The sequence below is a fragment of the Cucumis melo genome, chromosome 8 (assembly GCF_025177605.1).
Source record: "Cucumis melo cultivar AY chromosome 8, USDA_Cmelo_AY_1.0, whole genome shotgun sequence".
Lineage (NCBI taxonomy): Eukaryota > Viridiplantae > Streptophyta > Magnoliopsida > Cucurbitales > Cucurbitaceae > Cucumis > Cucumis melo.
Genome location: NC_066864.1, coordinates 1120607 through 1145606, shown reverse-complemented (window position 1 = coordinate 1145606; position 25000 = coordinate 1120607). Strand labels below are relative to the sequence as shown.

Sequence of the window (25000 nt, the reverse complement as noted above, 5' to 3'; positions counted from 1 at the left end):
TAAAAATGAAACTATATACAAAACAATGTAAAATTTTCAAATAAACTATACATAAATTTTGTTATATTTTATAAATAATTTTAATATTGTATTATTTTTTTAAAATACCTCAATTTTAAAATATATCGAATAAGTCGATAGTTTACAAACAAGGAACAAAAAATTAAGGAATTTATTGAAAATAAAATTGAGTTCAAAACTTATTAGCCATTTTGAAATTGAACTTGTTGAATGGAAAATTTACTCCCCAACCCATTCAATTCTACTCCATTCCAACCTGAAGCCCAAACATACCTTTAATAGATAAAATAGATACAAACCTAGAAGCTAACAGAACTAAACTTGTTATTGAATTAATTTTAAAATATGTATATAAACAACATTAATGAAAGGGCTTTTCATTTACGACAGCATTAAAATTGAATGGATTTACAAAAATTCATAAAAAAGGAACGTATCAATATCAAAAGGCTAACAGTTATCCACAAATCAGCAAATGACAGGTGTATATCAAATTCTCAAAGGATATAGGAGCTATCAACAACACAGATGTCAAAATTTCATTGGAGAAAGAGGAGCCCATGGAGTTTCCTAAGATTTTTAAGTGTTAAGTGGCTGAAGGGAAGCCAACTGGAATAAGGAAATCAACCATAGAAATTATTTCAACCAATAAGAAAGCTGATATTGATTTCCCTGGATAAGGACCTTTCTCCCAAATCCATGTATATTAAGCTCCATCATTCCTCTTCATCAAACTCATCACCGCCTCTCTTCACTTCATTTCATACCCATTTCAACTTCTTTCTGAATCATTCCAATGGCTGCCTCTACAATGGCTCTTTCTTCTCCATCTCTGGCCGGCAAGGCCGTGAAGCTCTCCCCCAATGCCCCTGAAATTCAGGGAACTGGAAGAATCACCATGAGGAAAACTGCCACCAAGCCAGTTTCCTCCGGCAGCCCATGGTACGGCCCCGACCGTGTCAAGTACTTGGGCCCATTCTCTGGTGAGCCACCATCCTACCTTACCGGAGAGTTCCCCGGTGACTACGGCTGGGACACTGCTGGACTTTCAGCTGATCCCGAGACCTTCGCCAAGAACCGTGAGTTGGAAGTGATCCACTCCAGATGGGCCATGCTTGGAGCTTTGGGGTGTGTCTTCCCTGAGCTTTTGTCTCGCAATGGTGTGAAGTTTGGTGAAGCTGTGTGGTTCAAGGCTGGATCACAGATCTTCAGCGAGGGCGGGCTTGACTACTTGGGCAACCCTAGCTTGGTCCACGCTCAGAGCATTTTGGCCATCTGGGCTTGCCAGGTTGTGTTGATGGGTGCCGTCGAGGGTTACCGTATTGCTGGCGGCCCACTCGGAGAGGTGACTGACCCCATCTACCCAGGTGGAAGCTTTGACCCATTGGGTTTGGCTGATGACCCAGAGGCCTTCGCTGAGTTGAAGGTTAAGGAGTTGAAGAATGGAAGGTTGGCTATGTTTTCCATGTTTGGATTCTTCGTTCAAGCCATTGTTACAGGAAAGGGTCCTTTGGAAAACTTGGCTGACCACCTTTCTGACCCAGTCAACAACAATGCTTGGGCATATGCCACAAACTTTGTTCCTGGAAAGTGAGAGTCTTAGGATTCAGAGAGTGAGAAAGGAACTTGTTTGGTTAAACCATTGATGGTGGTGTATATTTCGGGTTTGAACAATTGAGTGTTTGATTTGAATGGATTTCATTCTGATTTTTCAGTAAAAACAAGAGATGATCTATTTGATGAAAGAATACTAGAGTCTTGTGCACTAATTTAAATCGGCATTCCTGGAAATGAATAATGCATATAGATTTGAAACTCTGGGAATCAATTCAATAACTATGAATGCATTAACTAAAAGCTTAATTTGAAAACTACTCTTAAGCATAAGAATACATTGAATTCATTAGTCACTATTTTATAACTAGAACTTGATAAGCTTGACTTGTTGCCCATTTACGAAAATACAATATAATACTGATTATAGCTGTCAATACGGATACATTTAAATCTACAATTCATCCCTCTGCAGCTTCAGAAGAATGGACAGAACTCCATTCATGTCAGGTCTATTCTCAGGATTTTGGTCGGTACAGCTTAGGGCTAGTTTGAACAGTTTTTCTAACCTCGTTTGCTCTTTGGAATCCTTCAAGACCAACACAGGATCCAAAACTTGTCTAAGTTCCTCCTTTCCATTTGCTAGAGCTCTCTCTACCAGTTGCTGCAAGCTGATTGGAAGTCCAGGGGCTTCAATGGTGGCAGTCGGCCTTTTCTTTGTCAGAAATTCCATCAGTATTACAACAAAACTGAACACGTCTACTTTAGTTGTCACTTTCCCCATGTATGCAAACTCTGACAATACGGGATCAGATTCAAATATTTTACCAAAAAAAAATGAAAGAAAATAGTTTTATCTAATTCAAGTGAATGCTGAATCAACTAAAGTCACGGCGGATTCAGATATCAAGAGAAGACACCGACCAAGTTCCCTCAATTCAGTTGGCTTACGCCGAATACATGAGACATGGAATGCCAGTTATGCGATTTATTATAATATTTCTGCATCTGGAGTAGTAGACCTTATAATATAGGAATGAACTTTAAAATAGTACCTGGAGCCAAATACCCAGTGGGTCGAAATGGATGGAACTTTTGAAAGCCTTTAAGGCTTCCAATTCAACTTCCATGGCGGATTGGTGTTGGGCAAATAGAACCCTAACTAGAACAAAACTAGCCATCGTGAAAATGGCTAAACTAACGTAAGAAGCCATCGTTACTGTTTTCTGAAGGATGACTCTCTCTCGCTCTTCTATACAGACACTTCTTAAGTTTATATACTACAGCGAAATAAAAATCTGGCTTAGTGGAGTATCACATAGATCACAAGTTTAGCTCAGCATAATCAAGCAAATGACTACAGAGATACAAGAGAAATAGCATACGAACTTTCAAAAAGCATTGAAATACAAAAAGTTTACGATTATGGAACTTACATAGAAAAAGTTCAAGCTGTCTTGAATTGCTACTATGAATGTAAATCCAATCATGGAGAGGTCGGCCATTCTTAGCAATCTGCAAGTAGGCAAGTCAATTGGTTTTATATGAACCGCGGTTTTCAGTCAATTTCAAGAAGCTGCCAAAATTAGCGAACTCCATTGAAGAGCTTTGTCGCCTTGCAGTTTGCAGCAGTAGGTCATTGACTGACTTTTCCACGACGATGATTGCGGCAATGGCTGCAAATTGGAGTTTATTTTTGCAGAACAGCGTACGTATCGATCAATTTCGGTTATGGTTTCGGTCTGATTCATCTTTCAACGGTACGTTCATAGTGTTATGAAAATGCAAAAATGAAAATACATAATTTCGAAACGTCGATATGAATTACGGGAGGGCGCGCCACGTTCCACAATCCACATGTGTGTGTTCTTAATTTAGGACTTAGGAGGACAAATAAACTTTTATTCCTATTGTTTCTATTAAACAAACAATAATAGTTTAAGGACTGATTTGATATTAGTTAGATTTCTACATTTTTATTTATATTTGTGTTTTTCCTAAATTTTAATTTAAACTCTTCGATCATTGAATGTTATGTGATGAAAGAAAGTCATATATTTGATGAAAAAGATAATTATTTAGTATATTGAAACTATGCCTCATTTAATTGTTCAATCGAATTTGTCGTCTAGATGTTCGATTTTCGCTTTTATTCTATTGTCAAGCAACCAAAATATAAGAATACAACTTATTTCCTTATACCTAACTAATTCTGAATATATAATAGTAGTAATTTTTGTTGGGGCTATTTTTATTGAATATTTTCTGCTCTATTTCTCTTCAAATATTTGGTTGGATGGATGGATAGTGCAAATATAATAAGTATATTTAAAATAATTAAATATACGATATAATTTATCAAAGTCTATCAACGATAGACATAGATTTTGTTATATACTTATTCATTATTCCTAAAATTTTTGTCTATTATGATTACCCTTGGTTAAAATAAGTAAGTGAGCCGATCTTATATTTGAAGCCCATGAATAACATACAACATATGTATGTAGACGAGCCCAATGACTCCACCATAGTTAACATTTATTATTATGAAAATAGGTCATTATAATTAGTAATAGTTTTAAAAATTATAATTGAGCATATAACAATATTTAAGAAAAAAAAATAACAAATATAGCAAAGTATATCGATTCTTATGGTTTACCACTCATAGACTAATATTTGCAACTTTGTCTATCATAGTAAACTTAGACTTAGATAGATTTTTTATATATATATTTTACAAAATTTTGAAAATATTATTATATATTCTAATATTTCAAATTCAATTACTATATTTACAATCTAGTTAACAAAATAGCCAAAACAACAAAAAAAATCACAATCTTTTTATCGAAGTAATAGGTCAAAATGACCACTTTTTTAAACAAATTAGATGTCTCTAATAGACATCAACGTTTTTAAAATTTTTTACTTTTAAAACCTAGCTGAATAGATTACAGCAGTAGTCTGTTGTTTCAAGTCGATCGATAAAAATATTTGAATACGAAAACGATATATTTCAAGATAAGGGATAGTAGTTATAAATATAAAGTTTATATCTACATATTAATAAATACACCGCAATATACAAATAATTACAATTATAACATACTTTTAAGCCCAATTCTCATTAACTATCTATTGATAATAAAGGTTGATATAAGTCAATCAGCTACAAAATATCCATAATAACACTATATTAACTCTCAAACATGGAAGAGTTAGTAAATGTGAGCAACAATATACCATGCAGATCAAACAGTATACTTAATTAACTTTGTACGAAAATAATAATAACAAAAAGAATACTGTTGTCAGTGCAATTAAACCTACTCCATATTCCAATACCTAAAAATGGGCTATTTACCACAATGTCCATTTAGTATTTTTGTTATTTCTTTTGCAAATCTATGAATATTACATACATAAACATATTCTTCTCAACTAATTAAAATTTAACTCAATCGATTTGACATAACTTTTCATTTACGTTTTATAAGATATGTCGTAAATGTAGACAACTTATCATATTGTCATTGTAATAAATTCAAACACAACTCTATTGGTTAGAATTCATTAGGAAAAGAAAAAACAAATATTTATTATTTTTATAATTTAAGATTTGAAACTTTGAATTCTCGTCCCTATACGAATTGATTAAAATATATTGATATGGTAAGCATTGTTTTTTACCACGAAGATAAAAATAAATAAATGTGTGACCCAATATATATATATATATAAAAAGGTTGTGACATATTTATTATTCAATTGAAAACAAAATTACTTAAAAGTTGAAAAGATGTTATAACTCAAACTTTTAATCCAATAGAAGATTTATTTTTATAACTTTTTTATGAGTTATAACTATGGTAAATTTATACTGTGGGAATATAACTCAAACATTGAATCCAATAAAAGACTTATTTTTATCAAAACTTACGATAATTGTAACCATTAATATTTTTTTTTTTTATAGAAGAACCAATATAATGTCTAATAATTTTTTTAGTTGAATTTATATATCCTAATTATGTACTATATTTAGACTATTTCCAAGTTTTAATTAACTATGAATATCCACTAACAAGTTTGTAATATATTTATAATATGTGTTTGCTTAAAACCTAGAGAGGAGAATGAAGTATACTAAATCAGGAGATCGATACACTCTTATGCATGAAAGTACAAGCTAAGATGCATTTAAAAATAAATTCAAAACATGTCCACTCTTAAACGAAAGGCGAATGTGTAGTATATCTAACAATTTTTAGTTCTATCAACTTTTTATCATCACTTCTCTAAGCACATGACACAAAAATAATATATATCTACAATTCAACAACTCAACAAATTCAAACAGTTAACAGATCAAACTACTGTTACCAAACAACAAACAACTAATTTGTAACAGGAGAGTAAAATGAAAAGAAAATGGGTGCAGCTATGCCATTTGATGACTAGGAATTGCATGTAAAAATGAAATTATGTATTTTAAAAATTATAAAAGAAACAAACCTAATGACTAATATCGTAATTATAAAAAGGATTAAAGCATAGTCAAAACGAAAATGAAATTTATAATTAATTTTGAACTTCACTCTTTTTTTTCTTTTTTTTTTTTTTTTTCTTAAAAACCCCACACGAGGAGTTGTTTTCACGATACGCATTTGTCAAACTCCGTGGACCCCACTGCTCCATCCGATCACGCGTGTTTGATCCAACGGTTGTAGTAGCATCCCATAATATACGGAAATCATTTCGATCCAACGGCTGTCAGCTCTCTGGGTTTGACTATTGTCTGTCTCTCTATACATGATGCACAGATTCCAACAAAGAAAAAACCCAACTAAAAATTTATTAAATACTCTCTTACCCCTACCCCTCTTTCTCTCTCCCATTCTTCCTGCCAGATCTTTACCTTGCAGACCAAATCTGGGCACTGATCTACCGAACTCTTACCAAAAATCGTCCGATCCTCTTCGTTTTTCTGCCTGATTCAGCTCTGGAATCACGTGGGTCAAATTTCTTGTTTCATTTTTTGAGGAAACTTCTTTGATTTTCGATTCTTGTAGCTCGCTGTAATGGAGCTAGGGCACGTTTGATTTGTTCCGGTTCTCTTAATTGCTGGGATGTGTACTGGGAGAAGTTAATTTTCCAGTGATTTGTACTTCCTTCTGCTATTTCTGTTATTTCTTTTATGTAATTATTATTGTTATTGTCTGGTGGTTCTCTTTCGATTGTGCTTTCCTAAATTTAACTTGAAATTACTGTGTTATTGACTCTGATCTTTCTCTGTGTTTTTGGGTTCTTTTGTACTCGCTTCCTTTTGTTATTGTGTATGATACTGAGAAAATCAGATAATATGAATGATCTCGATGGTCGGTCAGGTTCTATTCAGGGGAGAACGAACATCTAACCTAGATTAGCGAGTACTTTTGTCTTTTAATTTGTAATTATGCATAAAAACGTTTTTTGCTTAACTTCACTGCACTTTGTCTTGGTATTGGTCATTGGGTGTTCTGTGTAGTTATGATGGGAGTTCATGTTTTACATTTGTTAAACTGTACATAATGTTTCTCTTTTGCTTGCTTTGTCCTTCACTTTAGGATTGGGTTTGTCTTTGAAATTAAGTGGAATTGGAGAATAGAATCAAGATGCCGTGGACTTCCTCTTTGGTGAATTACAGCAGCAAGTGTGTTCGCTTGGTGGTCTTCTTTCGTGTCATTCTGTAATTTGTTTTGCATTGGTGAGATTTCTGTAACGAATGCAATTATGTTGATTACCGTACTTAAGTAGACGTCTAAGAAGTTGTCTAAGTTTTGGAGGTAGAATATTTCTTATTAGTATATCAAAACAATGATCATTCGTAGGCCTTGTATTCACTTTCCAAGGCTGAAAGTTGATCTCTGCTGGGCTTCGGTTTTCAAAGGTTTAGTGACTATTTAAAGATCGCCCAAGGAAAAATATGACTGATTTCGTGTATTTGTCAATATTATTATCGTGCTTGTGAAATTTAGGAAGTGATTAAGCTATTTGCTTATGGTTGTGTGCAGGAGGAAATTAAAACGTTGACTTTGTTAGTCTATCTTACTTTTGCGGTTAATTCACTTTTATATTACTGGTTGGAGGAGTGAGAATGTACATTGGTATAACGGGAAAGAGAAGCAGAGCTGTTGAGGAAATTGGGAAAGTTAACATGAGTGTTGGAATCATTGCCTACTACCAAGTGATGCAAGTTTGCCAGGTAAACCACACTCTTTAAATTTTACACTCCGGTGCTTTGTTTGCTGTTACACTTCACATTACACATTTGAAGCGCCTGAATTTTGATGTTGTTAGTTGTCTCTTTGCTCATGTGAAAAATATCTGTCAACTTCAAAGCTAAAATGATCAAGTACTTTCACCTTAGCTCCTATTTTTTTCTCCAGCCTTTCTCCAAGTAGCTATAGTTAACAAATAATAAGTAACGACGAGGGGAGTTTTTACTTGCAACAATATTCTAAATACTGGTGTTTTTTTTAATGTTCTTTCTTTTGATTGTTTAATAGCTAAACTAAGGTATTCCAAATATTAAGCATACACATGAATTTTGTCATGTCAAAGTTAAGATTTTGTTTTCTGTTCCCACGTTTACTGTATCTCAAAGAAGTAACTTTGTTTCATTGCTTTTTGTTGCTACTTGTTTGGAATTGTGGTTTCAAAAATTGGTTACTGGTGAATTGTTGAATCATTGTGGCAAATCCTTTTTATCCATCAATGAATTCCTAGAGCACATCATTGAATGAACTAATATACTTTACGTGAACATTTGATTGTCTTTACTGCTTCTGTTGGAGTACTAAAGTTCATCTTTAAGTTTCCTGTTATTGACAACTTTTAATTTGTTCCTTACAGGCTGAGTACTTCCGCCAGTTGCTAAAACCTGTCACGTAGGATAACATTGCAAAAAGTATTTGGACATTGGGGAGTTGGGTGGACTGGCCTCCAGTTGTGCTAGAGTGAAGAAATGAGATATTTCTTTCCTGTTTGTCTTTAATTTGATATAAAGATCTTGCTTAAATTTAAATGGCAACATATAGAGTTGCTGTGTAGTCTTCTCGTTAGTTAACATCCCATTTTAATTTTCGTAATATAATAGCAACCTCTCCTGGGAGAAGACACGATAACCTGAAGTTTGGAGAGTTTCCCGTTTGTTTGTTTCTTTTACATGGATTTCATGCAGAGTGACCTCAACTTTTACCTCAAGAAGGCAACGCATCCCACAGCAACCCAGGGGGATGATAATCATATGCAGATTCCTCTGTCATCTGCCTTTCCTTCTGTTTTACCTCCTGGGAGAAAGAACTTGGGACCTTTCAATACTGTTGAGTTTCAACCTTCTGAAGTTTGTCCCCAAAATTTCATCATCTTTGACCACACTGACAATCGAAGTCAAATCATGTTTCATCCTGCAATTGCCAACAAACTCAGTGGTCCTACTGCAAATATGTGCTCAAAGTATATCCAAAAGAACTTCTGCGTCAATGACAACCATTACGAAGATAGAGAAATATCATCTCCTTTGATGGAGGATTTGGACGATATTGATGCATTATTGAGCTTGGAAAACGAAAATCATGAAGGCCTTGATGGATCTGAAGATGACGAGGTCAGCACTGCAAGATCTCATTTGAACTATGGGAATCAATCCCCCGATTCTTCATCCTCCTCCACTTATAGTTCAAAACCCAGGAAGAATCACTCATTTAATCCTGTCCACAAGTCGTCAAGCAGTGGAAGCAGCTGTAGCAGCGACATGAAACAATTAAAACTGAAGAAAATGGTGAGAAAACTGAGAGAGATTCTCCCTGGTGGTTACCAAATGACGACAGTCACTGTTCTGGACGAAGCTGTCAAATACCTGAAGTCTCTGAAGGACGAAGTGCAGAAACTTGGAGTCGGGGGCTTGGAGAACTAAGGCTCCAAGTACGCCTTATGGTTGCATCAGCTATAGAACTCTGTAAGGATATATCCTGATTTTCTCTCTGCCACCTATTAAAATAAAGAGGATTCCCATAATGTTTCACCTCACAAGAGATTATTATTCGTTCTTCTGAATGTTTCGAGTTTCGTACACCTGTGTGAATGTGGAACCAAGATTTCTTGTCAGGCTCCACCAGGACTATGTTATTCATGTTTTGCTTCCATCTCTAGAAGTTCTGGGATTGATCTGCTGTTTCTATTGGCATTTGTTGTATTTGCCGAATGTTATCTTTGATTTAAGATTGCCGTGTACTTCTTATTTTGTTTTGAACGTCTGCCTATTATATCATCGATCAATCCAGAATCCCCATCAAGAGCTTCATCTGTATTTGGAAATATTGAAAGATCTCGTAATGTTCTTGTGGCTTCAGAGAATCGCTACAGAAAATTAGAATAACTCTTTTCTCTTCTTAGTAATTGATTCTTTCCCTGTGCTTTTGAATTATTTAGTGGAAAATGTTTTTCAAGAATGTACTTCGTTTTAAATACTTTCTTTAAAATGAGTCTACAAGATCTATTTTTTTCAAAATCTGGTTTTAATTATTATTTTTTTATTTTTCAGTTTTAGTTTTTTAAAAAATGTATTTTGAAAAGTTAACAAATTCAGAACATAGATAAAATTAAAAAAAAATGCCTTTCATGTATTATCAATGAGATAGTGTTGTTACATTATTTTACAGATGGCTTAGGTTAAAGACAGTGCAGAATTGAACTCCATCTCTTTGTTTGAACCAAGAACCTCAGTGAGTTCCAACTAAAAAACATCAATTGCATATTGTTAATTTCATTGAATTATGAAGTCTGAAATTGTGTATGGTCTCAGTTTCAAAAGAGGTAAAAAAGAAAAATCTATCTGAAGAATATTTTATTAACATCAATCACTGAAAAGAAAAGAAAATGGTGACCTACCCTCTACGCAGAAACCCTAAACTCCCTGAGACCAAATAACCTAACCCTACTTCTTATTAAAGCTAAGCTCAACCGGAAAAGATACTTCTCCGTCTCCGACAACAATGGTGTGCCCACCCGCCGGCAGCAGAGTGTACCCAGTAAAATCAACAAGCCCCAAGCTCTTACAAGCATTCAACTTAAATGTCACCGTTTCGCTATCCCCAGCATTCAGATACAGCCTCTGGAACCCAACCACCTGCTTTATATGTGTCGAAGAAATTCCACTTGGCGGAACCGAGTACACTATCAGCACCTGGCTGCCGTCTCTCTTGCCGGTGTTCTCAACTTCCATTTGGAACTCGATCTCCTCGGTGCAAGTCAGGTCGTCCACTAGGGCGGCGGCGCATTCGGGCTTGAAGGTGCCGTTGTTGTAGGCGATGTCGCGGCATTGAACCCTGCTGCTGAGATCGATGGTGATGGACCGTTTGGCGGAAGTTAGGTTATGGATGAAAAAGGTGTAGCTGAGGCCGTGGCCGAATGGATAGACGACGGGGCCGTCGTAGAATTTATAAGTTCTTCCTGGATATCCGAGGCTTTCCACTGGCCGGAGCGGCATTGATGTCATTGGAAGCTGATTCACGTAGTTGTTTTCATACCATGTCAAGGGTAATCTTCCTCCTGAAATGAGACAACAAAATCTTAGCTCTAATTTCATTTATCTCCTTGGATTGATAAGATAAGTTTGCGTATATTTGATCTTTTTGACCTGGGTTGTATTTTCCGAAGATGACCTCGGCAATGGCACGACCGCCCTCCTCTCCGGGATATCCAGCCCAGATAATGGCTTTGATGTTGGAGTTGTTCTTGGCAAAAGATATGTCAATGCCTCCGGCGGACAAGATGACAAGAACAACTGGGCCCTTAGAGACAGTTGCAACTTGTTGAACGAGTTGAGTTTGGTATCCAGGAAGAAGAAGATCAACTCTGTCTAAGCTCTCTGCTTCAACGGACAAATCAATACCAACAAAAATCACAGTTGCATCAGAGGTCCTGGCTGCCTCCATGGCTCCAAATATGAAGGTATCGTTTTTGCAAGCAACACTATCACACCCCATTTGGTAGTTCACTTTTGCATATTCTGATAGCCCATCCTTTGGGGATTTCGTTCTGCATGGCACTCCTGCAATAGAACAAAAACAGCACATCTAGACTATTACGAAATTCAAATGTTTTAAGTTAATAGGGTTAGGATAAATTTCATATTTGATTGAAGAACATTGAGTTAGAGGGGGAAAAAGTAAGTTTTGGGCTTATAATCTGACCTGCATAGTTTCCAAGCATGGCAGAAGTGGCATTGGCATGGGGTCCAACAACAGCTAGGGTTTTGTAAGTAGAAGGATCAAAAGGCAAAGTGTCATTATCGTTCTTGAGTAAAACAGTTCCTTGTCTAGCAGCGTCAGTGGCCAATTCAATGTGTTCTTCAGAGCAAATATCTGGTTTTCCAAGTGATTCGAAACCAGTGTTTCCATCAAAGTACCCAAGCCTCATTAGAACAACGTAGAGATTGTTTAGAGCGTTGTCAATTTCTTTCATCCCAACTTTCCCTTGCCTTACTGTGGATTCTGTGTATTGTGGGTAAATTTTACCACAATCCAAATCCAACCCTGAAATTTTACGTTGGAATATTTTAAATTTGATTCATGGGGTTTGACAAGAAAGCAAAAAAGGATCCACCCAGAAGAAGGGACTTGAAAGTGTAAGGTACAAAAATTTACCTGCTTTGAGTGTTTGAGCAACGGCATCTTCATTTGTGTCTTGTAGATAATGTGCATCTTCTACCAAAACTTTAACTGAGTCACAGTCTGAAACGATGTATCTGAAAAGATAAGAAATGTAAAGAAAAATAATTATAATTCATCCACAGGAGTCTAGGGGACATCTATGTGGTTTGTTATCATTAATTAATTATTATTATTACCCATGAAGATCCCAATTGCCTCTAATGGTGTCCTTCAAGAGAACTGGATCAGCACAAGTTGGAATGCCATTAACTCTGTTGTAAGAGCACATTATGCTGCTAACATCTCCTTCCTTAACACACATCTCAAATGGCTTATTGAATGTCTCCGACATATCTTGTTCAGTCACCTAATTCACATGGTTAGAAAACATTAATATGGACATAAATTATGTGGTTTAATTCTTATCTATTTCTACTGGTTTTTAACAAGTTTTTTTCTTACCCTAGCATCAAAACTGTAACGTTCAACACCGAGCCAATTGTCAACATCATAAGCAGCATAGTGCTTGCAACACGAAGAAACTTTTAGAGGTCTAGAGTTCAAATCGGTGACATTTTCAGATCCTTCCACATCTTGGAGACCTCTAACGTAGTTCTTAGCATATTTGCCAACGACAAAAGGGTCCTCGCCTGGGGTTTCAACAATTCGTCCCCATCTTGGGTCTCGAACCACATTGATGGTTGGACTCCAGTATGTCAATCCAGCTCTCCCTAGGTTGTACATTGCTCTTGCTTCCGTTGAAACCGCCTTATCAAAACAAACATACCAAATTTTCAGTCAAGCCATTAAACATTCTCTAAAGGTTGAGAGTTCTAACTTTACCTGCCCAATTGTTTTCCAAAGATCTTCATTGAAAGAAGATGCAGTTGTAATGACATTGGGGAAGCTTGTAGCACCTGGCACAACTTCGTCAAATCGGGTACCAGGACCGACATTAGAGACACCATGGAGAGCCTCACTCCACCAATTGTATGGTGGCAAGCCGAGGCGGCCTACTCCGGAAGCTCCGTGTCCTAGCTGAGCAACTTTCTCAGACAATGTCATCCTATCTATTAGATCCTTGGCTCTCTCAGGGAAAGAGAGAGATGAATCACAGAAGCCAAATGAAGAAACGTCTAAGCCAAGATTGTCATATCTAGAGGGATCACAAACAAAAGTGAAGTTGTTAACGGCTGGAGGAGGATCATCAAGGAGAGTTCTTCTTGGGAAAAATCTCGCATTGGCTGTGAAAATGAAGAACACAGAAAGAACTGAAATGATCATGATTGATGAGCTCGCCATTTTGGCTGTGTTTACTGTATAGACACTGAAAGACTTCTCCATTTATAGTGAAGCTTTGAAATCGTTTGTTATTTAGTTAGAGATTTTTTTTTGTTGAGATTTTAATTTGGTTGTTATGATATCAAATCTAAAAAATCGCTTACTTCTTAACTGAATAAAATTTTACTTTTGACTTTTAAATTAATAACGTCTAAATTTTAGGCTATATTATTTAAACAAGTCTACCCATGTTGATACATTCAACTGATAATTCACTTGATATGCAATTGATATACACTTAATTTAATTTTGTCATCTTAGATTTAACATTTTGGTTTCATTACGTTAAATCTAATATATATATATATATATATATATATATATATATATATATATATATATATATATATATATATATATATATATATATATATATATATATTTGTAATCAAATGGATAGAGTTCTTTGTATGACTGGATGAAATTATTTTTGCATGTTAGTTAATTTATCGATTTTCTTTCTTCAACCATAATTTTTTGGTACAATATGAGTTGGTGAATTCAAATGAGAGACCTTTTGATTATAATATAAATGTTAGTAGCCCAATATAGACTGTGTACATAAATTTCAATTATACCAAAGAAATGACCATTTATTGTAAATAAGATATCAAAGAATAAATTTATTCAATGAGACTTTCATCATTCTGATTAATTAGCAAGATCTCTAAATTTAAAAAATATCTAAGTTCTTAAATTTGCGACTTTGTGTTAACAAGTTCTTAACACAAACTTAAATTTAACCTAAACTAAGAAAATAAAAAATGAATGAAGTATTTTGAATTGGTGCCTGCTCATGTAAAGAAAGAGATAGTCAAATAGTATCAACACCCACTAAGAAATCAGTGAAGAGCTTGAGGAAGAAGATGCCAACTCAGATGTTTAAATGTCTTAACATTGTTACAACATAAACCTCACTCCTTATAGTTTTGGACACTTGATAAATGATCGATATACACTTAATAAAACTACATGCAGAAAAAGCACCATCGATATATAAAAGCACCAATTGACTCTCAAATATTGAAGAGGGTTGAAAAGAAAGCTTTGAATTTGAAGTTTTACAATAGAGGTAGACACAGTGGGACAAAGGTAGCGATCAACTATTTTTATGATTTTGTAGTTATTTTTCACTTTTAATCTTCGTATGTTTCACAAGATTTCAACAATTTAGAGGTAGATAAAGATAGTGATAGACCATTTTCATGATTTTGCAGTTTATTTTTCACTTATAATCTTTGTATGTTTAACAAAGTTTCAACAATTTGGAGGTAGACAAAGTGAGACTAATAACTAACCAACTTTAATTAATTAATTAATTTTCAAAACCTAAAATCACTTTGTCATATTATTTTTTCTAGTTATACTTTAAGAATTGCTATTCCTGTATAGCCCCAGAAATTTGGTGTCACAATTGATAGAAGATAATAATTTTGTTATTTTGAAATTCAATTGAATTTATTTTACGGTTGAAGTTTTTCAAAATTCGAAATAATAATTTGGTTATTTTGAGATAAAATATATGGTTAGAAACCCAATTTGATTAATTGGGCCAACATTGGCCCAACAAGACCAATAGGGAAATCCAAACCGTAACCAACACCGACGCTGAGCTTTGACCAATGGTTACGATTCTTCTTCATCTGTAGACTGCATAAGCTAAGGTCGATAGATAAAAATGGCGGGACTGAGAAAACTGGCGCGATTGAAACCCATAGTCAATGAAGCATTGGCCGGAACAATTTTTGTAGGGAAGTTATTTTGTGGCCTTCATGTCGCCAACACTTACATCTGCACAGCTACTTTCGTAAGTTCAAACTTTTCGCCTCTATGAAATCAATGTCACAGAATTCTCATTTTGAGGGCTTAGTTGAGTTGATCGGCGTTTTCTTCTGTGTGTAGACCTACGGTCCCAGCATGCTCCCTACTCTTAACCTAACCGGTGATTTCGTCTTGGCCGAGCGGCTCTCAACTCGCTTTGGCAGAGTCGGTGTTGGAGACATTGTCCTCGTTAGATCTCCTGAGAATCCTCGTAAAGTAGTGGGTAAGCGCTTGATTGGAATGGAGGGTGATTCTGTTACCTATGTTGTAGACCCGAAGAACAGTGATTGGAGCGAAACTGTTGTGGTATGGATTAGGTGATTAGAATTGTTCTTCCGGATTTGGCTGAAGTTTCTTAAATTGTGCGTGTTCTTTTAATTGGTTTGCTAAGATTTGTACCGTAATTTGGCTACTTTGGTTTTTAACTTTCAGTTATAATATTGATGTGGAATGTTTTTTTGTAGGTTCCTAAGGGGCACGTTTGGATAGAGGGAGATAATATCTATGATTCGAGAGATTCGAGAAATTTTGGGGCCGTTCCATACGGTCTTCTGCAAGGGAAAATATTTTGGAGGGTACGTGAGATGAATTTCCTTTCTTCCTCATTTGGTTTTGTCTTTAAGAAGGACAAATGTTATAATTGAGTGTCAACATGCAAAATAGTTGTTGATTCCGTAAGAGTGTGCGCGGGTTTTATGGTTGTGTTCTGTTTGCATTCAGAGTATAAGGTGATAATGGAGTTGAAAGTGTGAAATGTAGGAAGAAGTCCTCGATGATGCATTCAATTGTACATTCAAAGATCAACTCTAATTACCCTATACTAATAACACTTGTCATTTTTTGTCCTATTAGGGGTTGTTTGGCCACTGAATGGGGTTAATGTGTTAGATTTAGTCAGTTTATGTTTGGAAGGTAGAGTTACAAGATGAAGTTCCTAAATAAATGTGAAAAGTAGAAAAGACCGGGAAATGAAGCTACTCTATAAATTTGAAAAGTAGAAAAATCGAAGAAGATGATGTTACTCTATAAATGTGAAAACTTTGATAGTGTTTACAATTGAAGCTAAGTTGTTTGCATAACCTAAGATGTTGGGTGGCTCTTAATTGTTTGAATTGAAAATGGCTCAGTGGTAAAAAGGAAACATAGTCTGAATAACTAACTAAGATTCCATGGGTTCAATCCATGGCAGCCTCTCATTTAGGAATTAATTTCCTACAAGTTAAGCTGGCCTGGACACTCATGGATATAAAAGAAAATTGTTTGAAATGGATAACCCAACCACTTAATTAGTTGGTGGGACATTGTATGAGAGGATAGTTGGGCTTGTATGAGAGAATGCCTTGTGAAAACACTCTTCTGCTTTCAAATTGGAAATTCATGAAAACAAACTAAAAGTTGTAAGCGAAAACTAGTCCTCAGGGGGTCTAAAAGTTAGCTCGTTTGATGATATTTGCGCAATAGGTGCATAGGAAACATTTGTAACTCATACAAATATCTTCCCTATGTTATGTATACCACTACTCATTATCCAGCCCTATGTTTCAGTGAAAATATGAAAGAGACAATAGTTTTTTACTTGTCAATCTTTTACGTATTGTTGCTTTAGCGTTTATCAATTTGATCAACTTTTTGTTGTAGTTATATTAGTACCTGTAATTGCTTTCATAGTCTTAATATAGCTGGCGAAATCTGGTTTGTGTAGATATGGCCACCTAAGAATTTTGGACAGTTGGAGAAGAGAAAATCAAACGAGACGGTCTTGTGAGGTGAGCTCAGCTGCTCTTCAACCATAGATGCCTTAACGTCCACTTGTTGTATATCTTTGTCATTTAGGATTTTTTTCTGCGACATTCTCATCTCATGCTTCTTGTTGTTTGGGCTAAACATTTGAGCACTTGGCTGTATCAAATATGGCAGGCAGTTAGATTCTTGATCTTTTCAAAATATTTCAAAATTTGTTTGAATTTTGGACAGAGAAATAGTTTGATGGGAACACTACTAGGGCTTTTCATTGAAACTAAGTATTTTCCAACTATTATTCTATTTCAATCATGACTTTTATTATAGTAAACATGAAATCAAGAACTAGGTAAACTCCCATTAAAACTTCTGAGAATTTGTTCTCTTCATCAAACCAAATCAGCAGAAATAGTAGTTTAACACATTTTTTTCCTTTTAGTTGTTGCAAGTCAAATGTATTCTCTTTCTTTTCTCTTTGTTTGTTTGTGGAGAAGAGTGGGGTGGGGGGGAATAATAGAGATAGTTTGTTCTGCTCTGATGTTGGTTAATAACACTTGGAAAGAAATTTCACAAGTGCTTTTTGTATACTTCTGTTTCTCTGTCTCAGAAGTTATGCTGATGTCATCAGTCAACGTCGTCCTTGTCGACATTGATGATCTACGCAGATGAAGGTAAATTCTTCATTAAGCATTTAACCTCCGGAAGGAGCTCCCTTTTATGGATCTTCATGCATTGGTTCTTTTCAGAAGTCTTTCTAGATTTCTTATTGTATACTATTGAAACTGAAGCTTTTGCTGACTAAACATTCCCAATCACTTCACTTCAGCATAACAAATCATCTCGTAAATGTTTTAAAGCTTTGAACAACGATTGAACGGAATTGATGAACAGATTCTTGAATAATGTAACATGTTTCCATTTTTTAGTAAGAGGATGACAGTATTCTGAATCGATGGCAATGTATGATGTTTTTGGGTTATGAGTTTTTTTATCACGAAAGTTTGTAAATTACATGGAAGGGAGGAAGGTAAAAAAGTTTTTTATTTTTTGGAAAAAAAAAACTATTTAATTCATAAAGATATTTAAGTAAATTGTTTATGTTTTATGAAAGAAAAATTTTGTTGTTTACATCATAATTTTAAAACCGTGGGGGGATTACTATTGGCGCATAGAAAACAGCAATATACAAGGATAAAGATTCCTTCTACGAGGAACAACTTTTAGACTTGTCAAAATAATTCATTAAAAAAACAATAGGAAGAGGAAAATAACTTCTAAGTTGAAATTGTGAATAAATAAAATTCAAATTATACTTCTGAGGTTTGTATCACTTAAAATTTTAAACAATTAATTGCATGATCTTGTTTAGTAATAATTTCTATTTTTTTAGTTTTTTTTTTAAAAAAAAAACTAACCTTCTAAACACTATTTTAAATTTTACTTTTGCTTCTATATTTCTTGCTTGTTATCTACATTTTACCAATATTTTAGAAACTCAAATTAAAGAAGGAATGTATATAAACATAATGACTTAATTTTTAAAAGTTAAAAATTGGAAATCAAATTGGTAAAAATGATGCCTAAGGTATTAGAATTTAATTTTGTCATCTTAGATTTAACATTTCGGTTACAATAAATCTTAAACTTGAATAATGAACTTTATATTTATATTTATATATATATATATATATGTAATCAAATGGATAGAGTTCTTTGTATGAGTGGATGAAATTATTTTTGTGCGTTAGTTAATTTATCAATTTTCTTTCTTCAATCATAATTTTTTAGTACAATATGAGTAATGAAGCTTTCATCATTTTGATTAATTAGCTAGATCTCTAAATTTAAAAAATATCTTACATGTTCTTAAATTTGCAGCTTTGTGTTAACAGGTTCTTAAACTTTAATAAACCAAATAAGTTTTTAATCTTCAAATTTGTGTCTAAAAATATTTGACATGTTCAACCTTCTACAAATGACCTAATAATAAACATGACATTAAATATTGGGATGAATATGCATACTTATCTTAGAATTGAAGTTTTCACATCAAAAACTTCAATCCTATACCTTCGTTAGTTTTGTAAATTTGAGATTATGTCAAATTGTTAATTGAATACAAATGTTGTTGTTAAAGAGATTCTCTAACAAACATTTTAGGGTTTTGAGACAACTTCAAACCCAAAATTTAAAATTTTAAAACTAAATTAGATACTTAAAATACACAAACTTAAAAGTTGAGGACAGGAACTAAATGTAATTTAACCTAAATTAAGAAAATAAAAAATGATGGAAGTATTTTGAATTGGTGCTTGCTCATGTAAAGAAAGAGTAAAATAGTATCAACACCCACTAAGAAATCAGTGTAGAGTGTGAGGAAGAAGAGGCCAACTCAGATGTTTAAATGCCTTAACGTTGTTACAACACAAACCTCACTCCTTTTCACTACTTGCTATATATGTCAATCCAAATCCAACACCAAAACATAAAGATAATATCATAGCATTCAAACCAAAAAATATTCCCTCAAATTCTCCATATCCCCATCTTCCTCAAAACACAACTCTCTTTCCTCTCATGGACTCCTCCACCCCAATCGCCCCCGTCGCCAGCAACAAGAAGCAAACAAAGGGACGACAAAAGATTGAAATGAAGAAGATCGTAAACGAAGACGATCGGTTAATTACATTTTCCAAACGAAGGTCAGGCATATACAAGAAGGCAAGCGAATTAGCTACCTTATGTGGGGCTGAAGTCGGAGTCGTCGTGTTTTCGCCGGCAGGAAAACCGTTCTCGTTTGCACATCCATGCATCGAAACCATCGCAAACAAATTTCTGAATGACAAGAACAAAAACAAGGGAAACAAGGATGATAACAATAACAACGACGACAGTAGCAGCAGCAGCAACAACAATAGCAACAACAAGATCAGCATCAACAACAACGCGGCGCACCCACTCGTAGAGGCTCACCGACGAGTGAGAATCAACGAGTTGAACCAGCAACACAACCAACTTCTAAGCCAACTAGATGCAGAGAAAGAGAAAGGAAAAGCACTTGAGAAGCTCAAAAAGGTAAGAGGAAATGGGAGAGGTTGGTGGGAAACTCCGACAGAAGAATTGGGAATAGATGAATTGCAGGAAGTGGATGCATCATTTGGAGAAATATATTCAAATGTGTGTCATCAATTGAAACAAAGAGGAGTTATTGGATGTTGTTCTTATAATAATTATAACAACAATATTACTAATTCCCCTATGGGATTTACAACTAATGATCAATTAGGGGAAGAAACAATTCCTTTTAACATTTTGGCCGGAAACGTTCCTCCTCCTCTTTTTCCTCCTCCTCCTCCTCCTTATCTTCCTCCTCATCCTCACTTCGATTATGGAGAACAACAACAACAACAACACCATCCTCATCCTCATCCTCATCCTCATCCTCATCCTCATCCATGAAGTGAAAACGGGGAAGAATCTCACCATCAAATTTGTCGAAGTCTTCGTGTGTTTGGTTTTTATTTCATGTAATAATAATAATGTTGTGTTTTTCTTAATTGTGTGTTTGTGTCTTTGATGAAGTCCAGGGTTTCTTTTAGGAGTCTAAAAGTTGTTTACTTCTTTTGTGTGTTTGTGTGTTTGTGAGTGCTTTAGGGGGAGGGAGAGCTAGGGTTTGTGTTTTCATGACACCCTTTTTTCTTCTCTTCCCATTTGACTAATATGCACCATATGAAATATCTTTTTTTTGTTGTAAGTTTATTTGTGATATGTATTTCTCTACTTTAAATTTGTCGACTTGAATATTAGCTTAACTGGCCGTTTTTAATGTATGTTCTTGACCTAAAAACATTGTTAAACTCTCATTTCGATGCAATGAATTTGTGATTACACCAAATTCATTGTCAAATAACTCAGAGAAATTATTCCTTTGAGAGAGAAAGCTCGTTAAAACAATGATCTTATAATAAACCATGAATTACTTCTAACAATATTAAGACACATTGATTAATTTAAAATAACAATTGAGATTTTGTACATATCATATTCATATCAAATAAACATAAAGTATTTTATTTCAAAATCAATTAGTAATAGGAGTACTAAAACTTTCGTTTATTATTATAAAGATTGCGAGATCTCCTCTATATTTTCTTTTATAATATATCAAGGGTAGAGATCGAATATCAAACCTCAATATATTATACAATTTCAAGTTGGATTGACAAAAAGAAAGAAAAAAAAAGGTATCTTAGAGGTATTCATATTTTAGTTTCTTAAAAGAAGTATTTATATTATTAGTTTTTTTAGAGAAAATGTTTATATTTTTGTTGTTTCTTATAGTTTTAGCAGTTATAAAATTAAGAGAAATAATGCTACATTTCATAACATATAAAAGAGATCCATTTTGCCAATTTTGAAATTTGATAAAGAGATAACAAATTTATCACACTGTTTTAATGCATAAATCATAAATGAAAGGAGTAAAATAGTATACACTTATAATGAAAAGGTTGGGGCAATTTAAGAACACCTTTAAACGTTACGAATAGATATTATTATTTCGAATAAGTGATATGACTAACTCTTAAGAAGAATTCCTTACTCTTTTTGGATGATCGATGATAAGCTAAAATTATGGTTTGAATGTTCAAAAATAGAAAGAACATAACGTACGACGACAAATTCACAACTGTTCTAAGAAGTTGACGTTAACAAAATCTAATCATATTACCATAATATAAGTAAACCAAATCCTGTTACGATGATTCCAAATTTCGATGTACGCTATACGTTAAAAAGCTTGAATAATAACTAAAAAAAATTGGTTACATAATTCTTAAACGTGTGTCTATATATATATATATATATATATACATCAAGAATTTTCTTGAAAAATAACTTTCATGTCATTTATAATTATTAATTCATATATTATCTTGTGGATTATTTTTTTGTTTATTTCAATTAGATAATGATAGATATATTTGGTAACCGTTTTTTTTTTTTGTGTTGTGGGTGTTAACACACCTCCCGATTCCCGACACACTAAGTAATCCAAACGTCTCTCTATGTATAAAATGTGTATGTATGACTTTTTCCTGTCTAGTATTGGACAAAAAAACCCAACCAAAATTTCTGCAATGTCATCCATTTTTAAGTTTCAAATAAATGTTGTTTTGTTCTTAATCATAACTTTTTTACATGACCAAATTAAGGAAAGTCAAAATTTACAGCAAGGCAGTCTTAAATTTCTGTTTTGTTATTCCTTCATGCACATATTATCCCTTTTAATTCTCATTTTAGATTGTCTTAATTTTAAATGATAAATAATTTGTATTTGTATTTCATTAATTTTACTTTTTGATTTTAAACTGTATCATAAAATTAAGAATGAGTTCTAAATTCATTGCGATTGACATGCTTCAGTTTTATGACGTAAATATATAATTGAATTGTTATTCGAAGCAATAAATTATTAATAAATGTAAAAACTTGATTTCAAACAATTGTCTCTTTGTTGTTGAGAAAAGCCCTAACATCTTTCTGTGTCAATGAAACTCATAACACATCTTTATACCTTTGAATATTATATTGATGAATATAATTTATATGAACTTATTCAGGCTTGGAGCCACAGTGAGAAAAGGAAGCAATATCAAAAGTTTTTGTAACCTATTAAACTGAAAGGTTTGGTTTCGTTAAATTGTATTTTGGATTAAGTCGGATAGAAAAGATAGGTAAAAAATCTTTCATTATTGATAGCATAAATTTTTCAAAACTTTACTATACACTAATCAGAAAGTTGTGACTAACTATTTTGTTGTTACTTTTTTTTTTCAGGAAAATAAACATTTTCTTTCCTATTTCTCATAAATTTTATCTTCCTCGCGTGGCTTTGTTGGACAAAGACAGATCTGAAAAAACAAAGGTTAGATTTGGTTGTTTCATATATAAGATTGATTGGGTTGAATATTTTGTCAAACCAAAATTTTAGGGTTTGTCCAAAATATCTATCCTAATCCAACCCAATTCAAATTATGGAGACTCCTAGTATTATGCACGTTTTAAAGTTATTATATATAAACAATACTAATTTAGGGTATTCCCTGACTCGAAGTTAGGGGTTATGCCATTGACTGATCACCTATCAATATTTGGTTTATGGTATAGCTTTTTCTTTTATATATAATACAAACATCACCCAAATACATCAAATGGAGTGAATTGAAATCAAATTTGAATTTGCTTCGTGTTTTGTAATTACCCATTTGCATTTTTTTCTTGAAGGGAAAAATATGAACCTTAGAGCTTCAGTTAGTCTCTCTGTTGTTTTGCTTAAAGCAAAATTGACCATATCTACAACAAATATATTCAACCACTTTGGCTTTGTTATGGAAATATATTAACTTTTAATAATGACCATAATAACAATAATGCCATTTATAGATAATATATGGTTTTTTAAAAAATAACAATAAACAAAAAAAAAAAAAAAAACTGTGGATATATATAATATAGAAAAAAATTGCAACAAAAAAGAAATACCATCATTGAAATATATAGAAATTGCTACAATATCACTTCAACAATTCTCCTAATTTATGGGATACTTGTGCATTTTACTAGAGCTATGAAGTTGTAAAAATTCATAAACTTAAAGATGATTGATCAAATTTTAATTTGAAGATCAACTTATTGATTTATTACCAACTTTTGAGAATGATTTTTGACATTTTATAAAAAAGTCCTTTAGTGATAACTAATAAGTCTATTTAAAATATTTGTTCTTTTATTTTTCTTTTGATGAAGACAGATTACCGATATATGGTTTGTTCTTTACTGAAACTAATGAAACCTTTTAGAATATCTCAATAATAACATTTCAAAAATATCTCAATGATATAAAGTATATAAAAAAAAAAATCATCTAAAAGAATGCTATTAGTAAGCAAATGAAAATGAAAATATCTGTTGATTCATAGTTCAATATCAATGTTAAATGTTTATGGATATCTCTACCACTTTTACAAATACTAACAACACATTAAAAGAAAAAATATGTCATTCGTTCTATTACAATATAAATATGAAGGCATACAACACTATCAATAGGTTAGGGCTTTGGTTAGCATCATTATACAAAAAACTGATTTCTAAAAATCATTTTCATTTAAATTCTTTAAATAAAAAGAAGTTTAAAATAAGTTGTGAAAGTTATTTTAATTGTTTTCAAACACTTTCATTTTTTTTAAAATCACTTATTTTTAATTAAATATTTAAAAAATTAAACCAAACACACCATAAGTACTTTGGGAGTAAGAAGGATTTAATTTGTATATCTATTAATCTTTCGTGTTAAGTATTTTATTTATTATAATCAAAATCACAAATGAAAATTTTAAATATAGACTAAATAACTTAACTAAGCCTTTAATAAATTCATGGACAAACTTAACACGTTATTAATTCTAAGTTCAAATTAGTTGTAATGGTATAGCTAAAAATAAAATAATACCATATTATCTAATTAATAGTACAAAAAAGGATTTTGAAAAATTAAAATAAAACTTGAAGAAAAGTGATGATAATTTTTAAGTTTAGGTATAAATTGAGTGATATTTTCAATTTAAAGAACAGACAAAATGACAATAAGACTGCTAATTAAAAGTTTTCATTATCCACTTGATATTGGAGTTCAATTCATTCCGTTCATACATTTTCAAAATGATAACAACAATATCCTTTAAATAATATTCTCCCAAATGAAAATTTTGATTATTTTTATTTTTATAGATAATTTTAATCTATATTTCTCTAATTTG

The 25000-nt window shown here is 33.1% G+C and overlaps 6 protein-coding genes across 8 annotated transcripts; 4 read left to right on the top strand and 2 right to left on the bottom strand.

The window, feature by feature from the left end:
• The first annotated feature begins 583 nt into the window (after nucleotides 1-583).
• Nucleotides 584-1769, top strand: LOC103484385 (chlorophyll a-b binding protein of LHCII type 1-like). The gene has a single exon (XM_008441436.3). The coding sequence runs from the start codon at nucleotides 818-820 to the stop codon at nucleotides 1613-1615; it is 798 nt and encodes a 265-aa protein (XP_008439658.1). The 5' UTR covers nucleotides 584-817; the 3' UTR covers nucleotides 1616-1769.
• A 4638-nt stretch (nucleotides 1770-6407) lies between these two features.
• Nucleotides 6408-9843, top strand: LOC103484384 (transcription factor bHLH144). 2 transcript variants are annotated; one of them, XM_008441432.3, is made up of 4 exons: nucleotides 6408-6593; nucleotides 7188-7327; nucleotides 7635-7825; nucleotides 8476-9843. In XM_008441432.3, the coding sequence occupies exon 4, from the start codon at nucleotides 8789-8791 to the stop codon at nucleotides 9536-9538; it is 750 nt and encodes a 249-aa protein (XP_008439654.1). In that variant the 5' UTR covers nucleotides 6408-6593; nucleotides 7188-7327; nucleotides 7635-7825; nucleotides 8476-8788; the 3' UTR covers nucleotides 9539-9843. The 2 variants fall into 2 exon arrangements, with proteins under 2 accessions (XP_008439654.1, XP_008439656.1); XM_008441434.3 differs by having other exon boundaries at nucleotides 6414-6745.
• Nucleotides 9844-10443: 600 nt separating this feature from the next.
• Nucleotides 10444-13019, bottom strand: LOC103484383 (probable beta-D-xylosidase 2). Its single transcript, XM_017043687.2, has 6 exons — nucleotides 12738-13019; nucleotides 12473-12642; nucleotides 12270-12370; nucleotides 11817-12158; nucleotides 11261-11674; nucleotides 10444-11172 (listed from the first exon to the last, which is right to left on the bottom strand). Exons 1-6 carry the CDS (start codon nucleotides 13017-13019, stop codon nucleotides 10559-10561), a joined length of 1923 nt encoding a protein of 640 aa, XP_016899176.1. The 3' UTR covers nucleotides 10444-10558.
• Nucleotides 11781-13755, bottom strand: LOC107990434 (beta-xylosidase/alpha-L-arabinofuranosidase 1-like). The gene has a single exon (XM_017043653.2). The coding sequence runs from the start codon at nucleotides 13617-13619 to the stop codon at nucleotides 13074-13076; it is 546 nt and encodes a 181-aa protein (XP_016899142.1). The 5' UTR covers nucleotides 13620-13755; the 3' UTR covers nucleotides 11781-13073.
• Nucleotides 13756-15212: 1457 nt separating this feature from the next.
• Nucleotides 15213-18128, top strand: LOC103484382 (mitochondrial inner membrane protease subunit 1-like). Of its 2 annotated transcripts, none has more exons than XM_008441430.3 (5): nucleotides 15213-15423; nucleotides 15519-15743; nucleotides 15902-16012; nucleotides 17140-17203; nucleotides 17785-18128. In XM_008441430.3, exons 1-4 carry the CDS (start codon nucleotides 15295-15297, stop codon nucleotides 17200-17202), a joined length of 528 nt encoding a protein of 175 aa, XP_008439652.1. In that variant the 5' UTR covers nucleotides 15213-15294; the 3' UTR covers nucleotide 17203; nucleotides 17785-18128. The 2 variants fall into 2 exon arrangements, with proteins under 2 accessions (XP_008439652.1, XP_016899161.1); XM_017043672.2 differs by having other exon boundaries at nucleotides 15240-15423; nucleotides 17740-18128.
• Nucleotides 18129-19131: 1003 nt separating this feature from the next.
• Nucleotides 19132-20931, top strand: LOC127150594 (agamous-like MADS-box protein AGL61). The gene has a single exon (XM_051088551.1). The coding sequence runs from the start codon at nucleotides 19755-19757 to the stop codon at nucleotides 20634-20636; it is 882 nt and encodes a 293-aa protein (XP_050944508.1). The 5' UTR covers nucleotides 19132-19754; the 3' UTR covers nucleotides 20637-20931.
• The last annotated feature ends 4069 nt before the right edge of the window (nucleotides 20932-25000 follow it).

What these genes read in the sequence shown, in the direction of transcription:
- LOC103484385 (XM_008441436.3), top strand. Translation starts at nt 818, where the DNA reads ATGGCTGCCTCTACAATGGCTCTTTCTTCTCCATCTCTGGCCGGCAAG.
- LOC103484384 (XM_008441432.3), top strand. Translation starts at nt 8,789, where the DNA reads ATGGATTTCATGCAGAGTGACCTCAACTTTTACCTCAAGAAGGCAACG.
- LOC103484383 (XM_017043687.2), bottom strand. Translation starts at nt 13,019, where the DNA reads ATGTACAACCTAGGGAGAGCTGGATTGACATACTGGAGTCCAACCATC. An exon ending in CATGCTTGGAAACTATGCAG is followed by an intron (nt 11,675 to 11,816) that starts GTCAGATTATAA and finishes GTTCTATTGCAG; the next exon opens with GAGTGCCATGCAGAACGAAA. An exon ending in CTTCGGAAAATACAACCCAG is followed by an intron (nt 11,173 to 11,260) that starts GTCAAAAAGATC and finishes GTCTCATTTCAG; the next exon opens with GAGGAAGATTACCCTTGACA.
- LOC107990434 (XM_017043653.2), bottom strand. Translation starts at nt 13,619, where the DNA reads ATGGAGAAGTCTTTCAGTGTCTATACAGTAAACACAGCCAAAATGGCG.
- LOC103484382 (XM_008441430.3), top strand. Translation starts at nt 15,295, where the DNA reads ATGGCGGGACTGAGAAAACTGGCGCGATTGAAACCCATAGTCAATGAA. An exon ending in ATTGGAGCGAAACTGTTGTG is followed by an intron (nt 15,744 to 15,901) that starts GTATGGATTAGG and finishes GTTTTTTTGTAG; the next exon opens with GTTCCTAAGGGGCACGTTTG. An exon ending in AAGGGAAAATATTTTGGAGG is followed by an intron (nt 16,013 to 17,139) that starts GTACGTGAGATG and finishes TGGTTTGTGTAG; the next exon opens with ATATGGCCACCTAAGAATTT.
- LOC127150594 (XM_051088551.1), top strand. Translation starts at nt 19,755, where the DNA reads ATGGACTCCTCCACCCCAATCGCCCCCGTCGCCAGCAACAAGAAGCAA.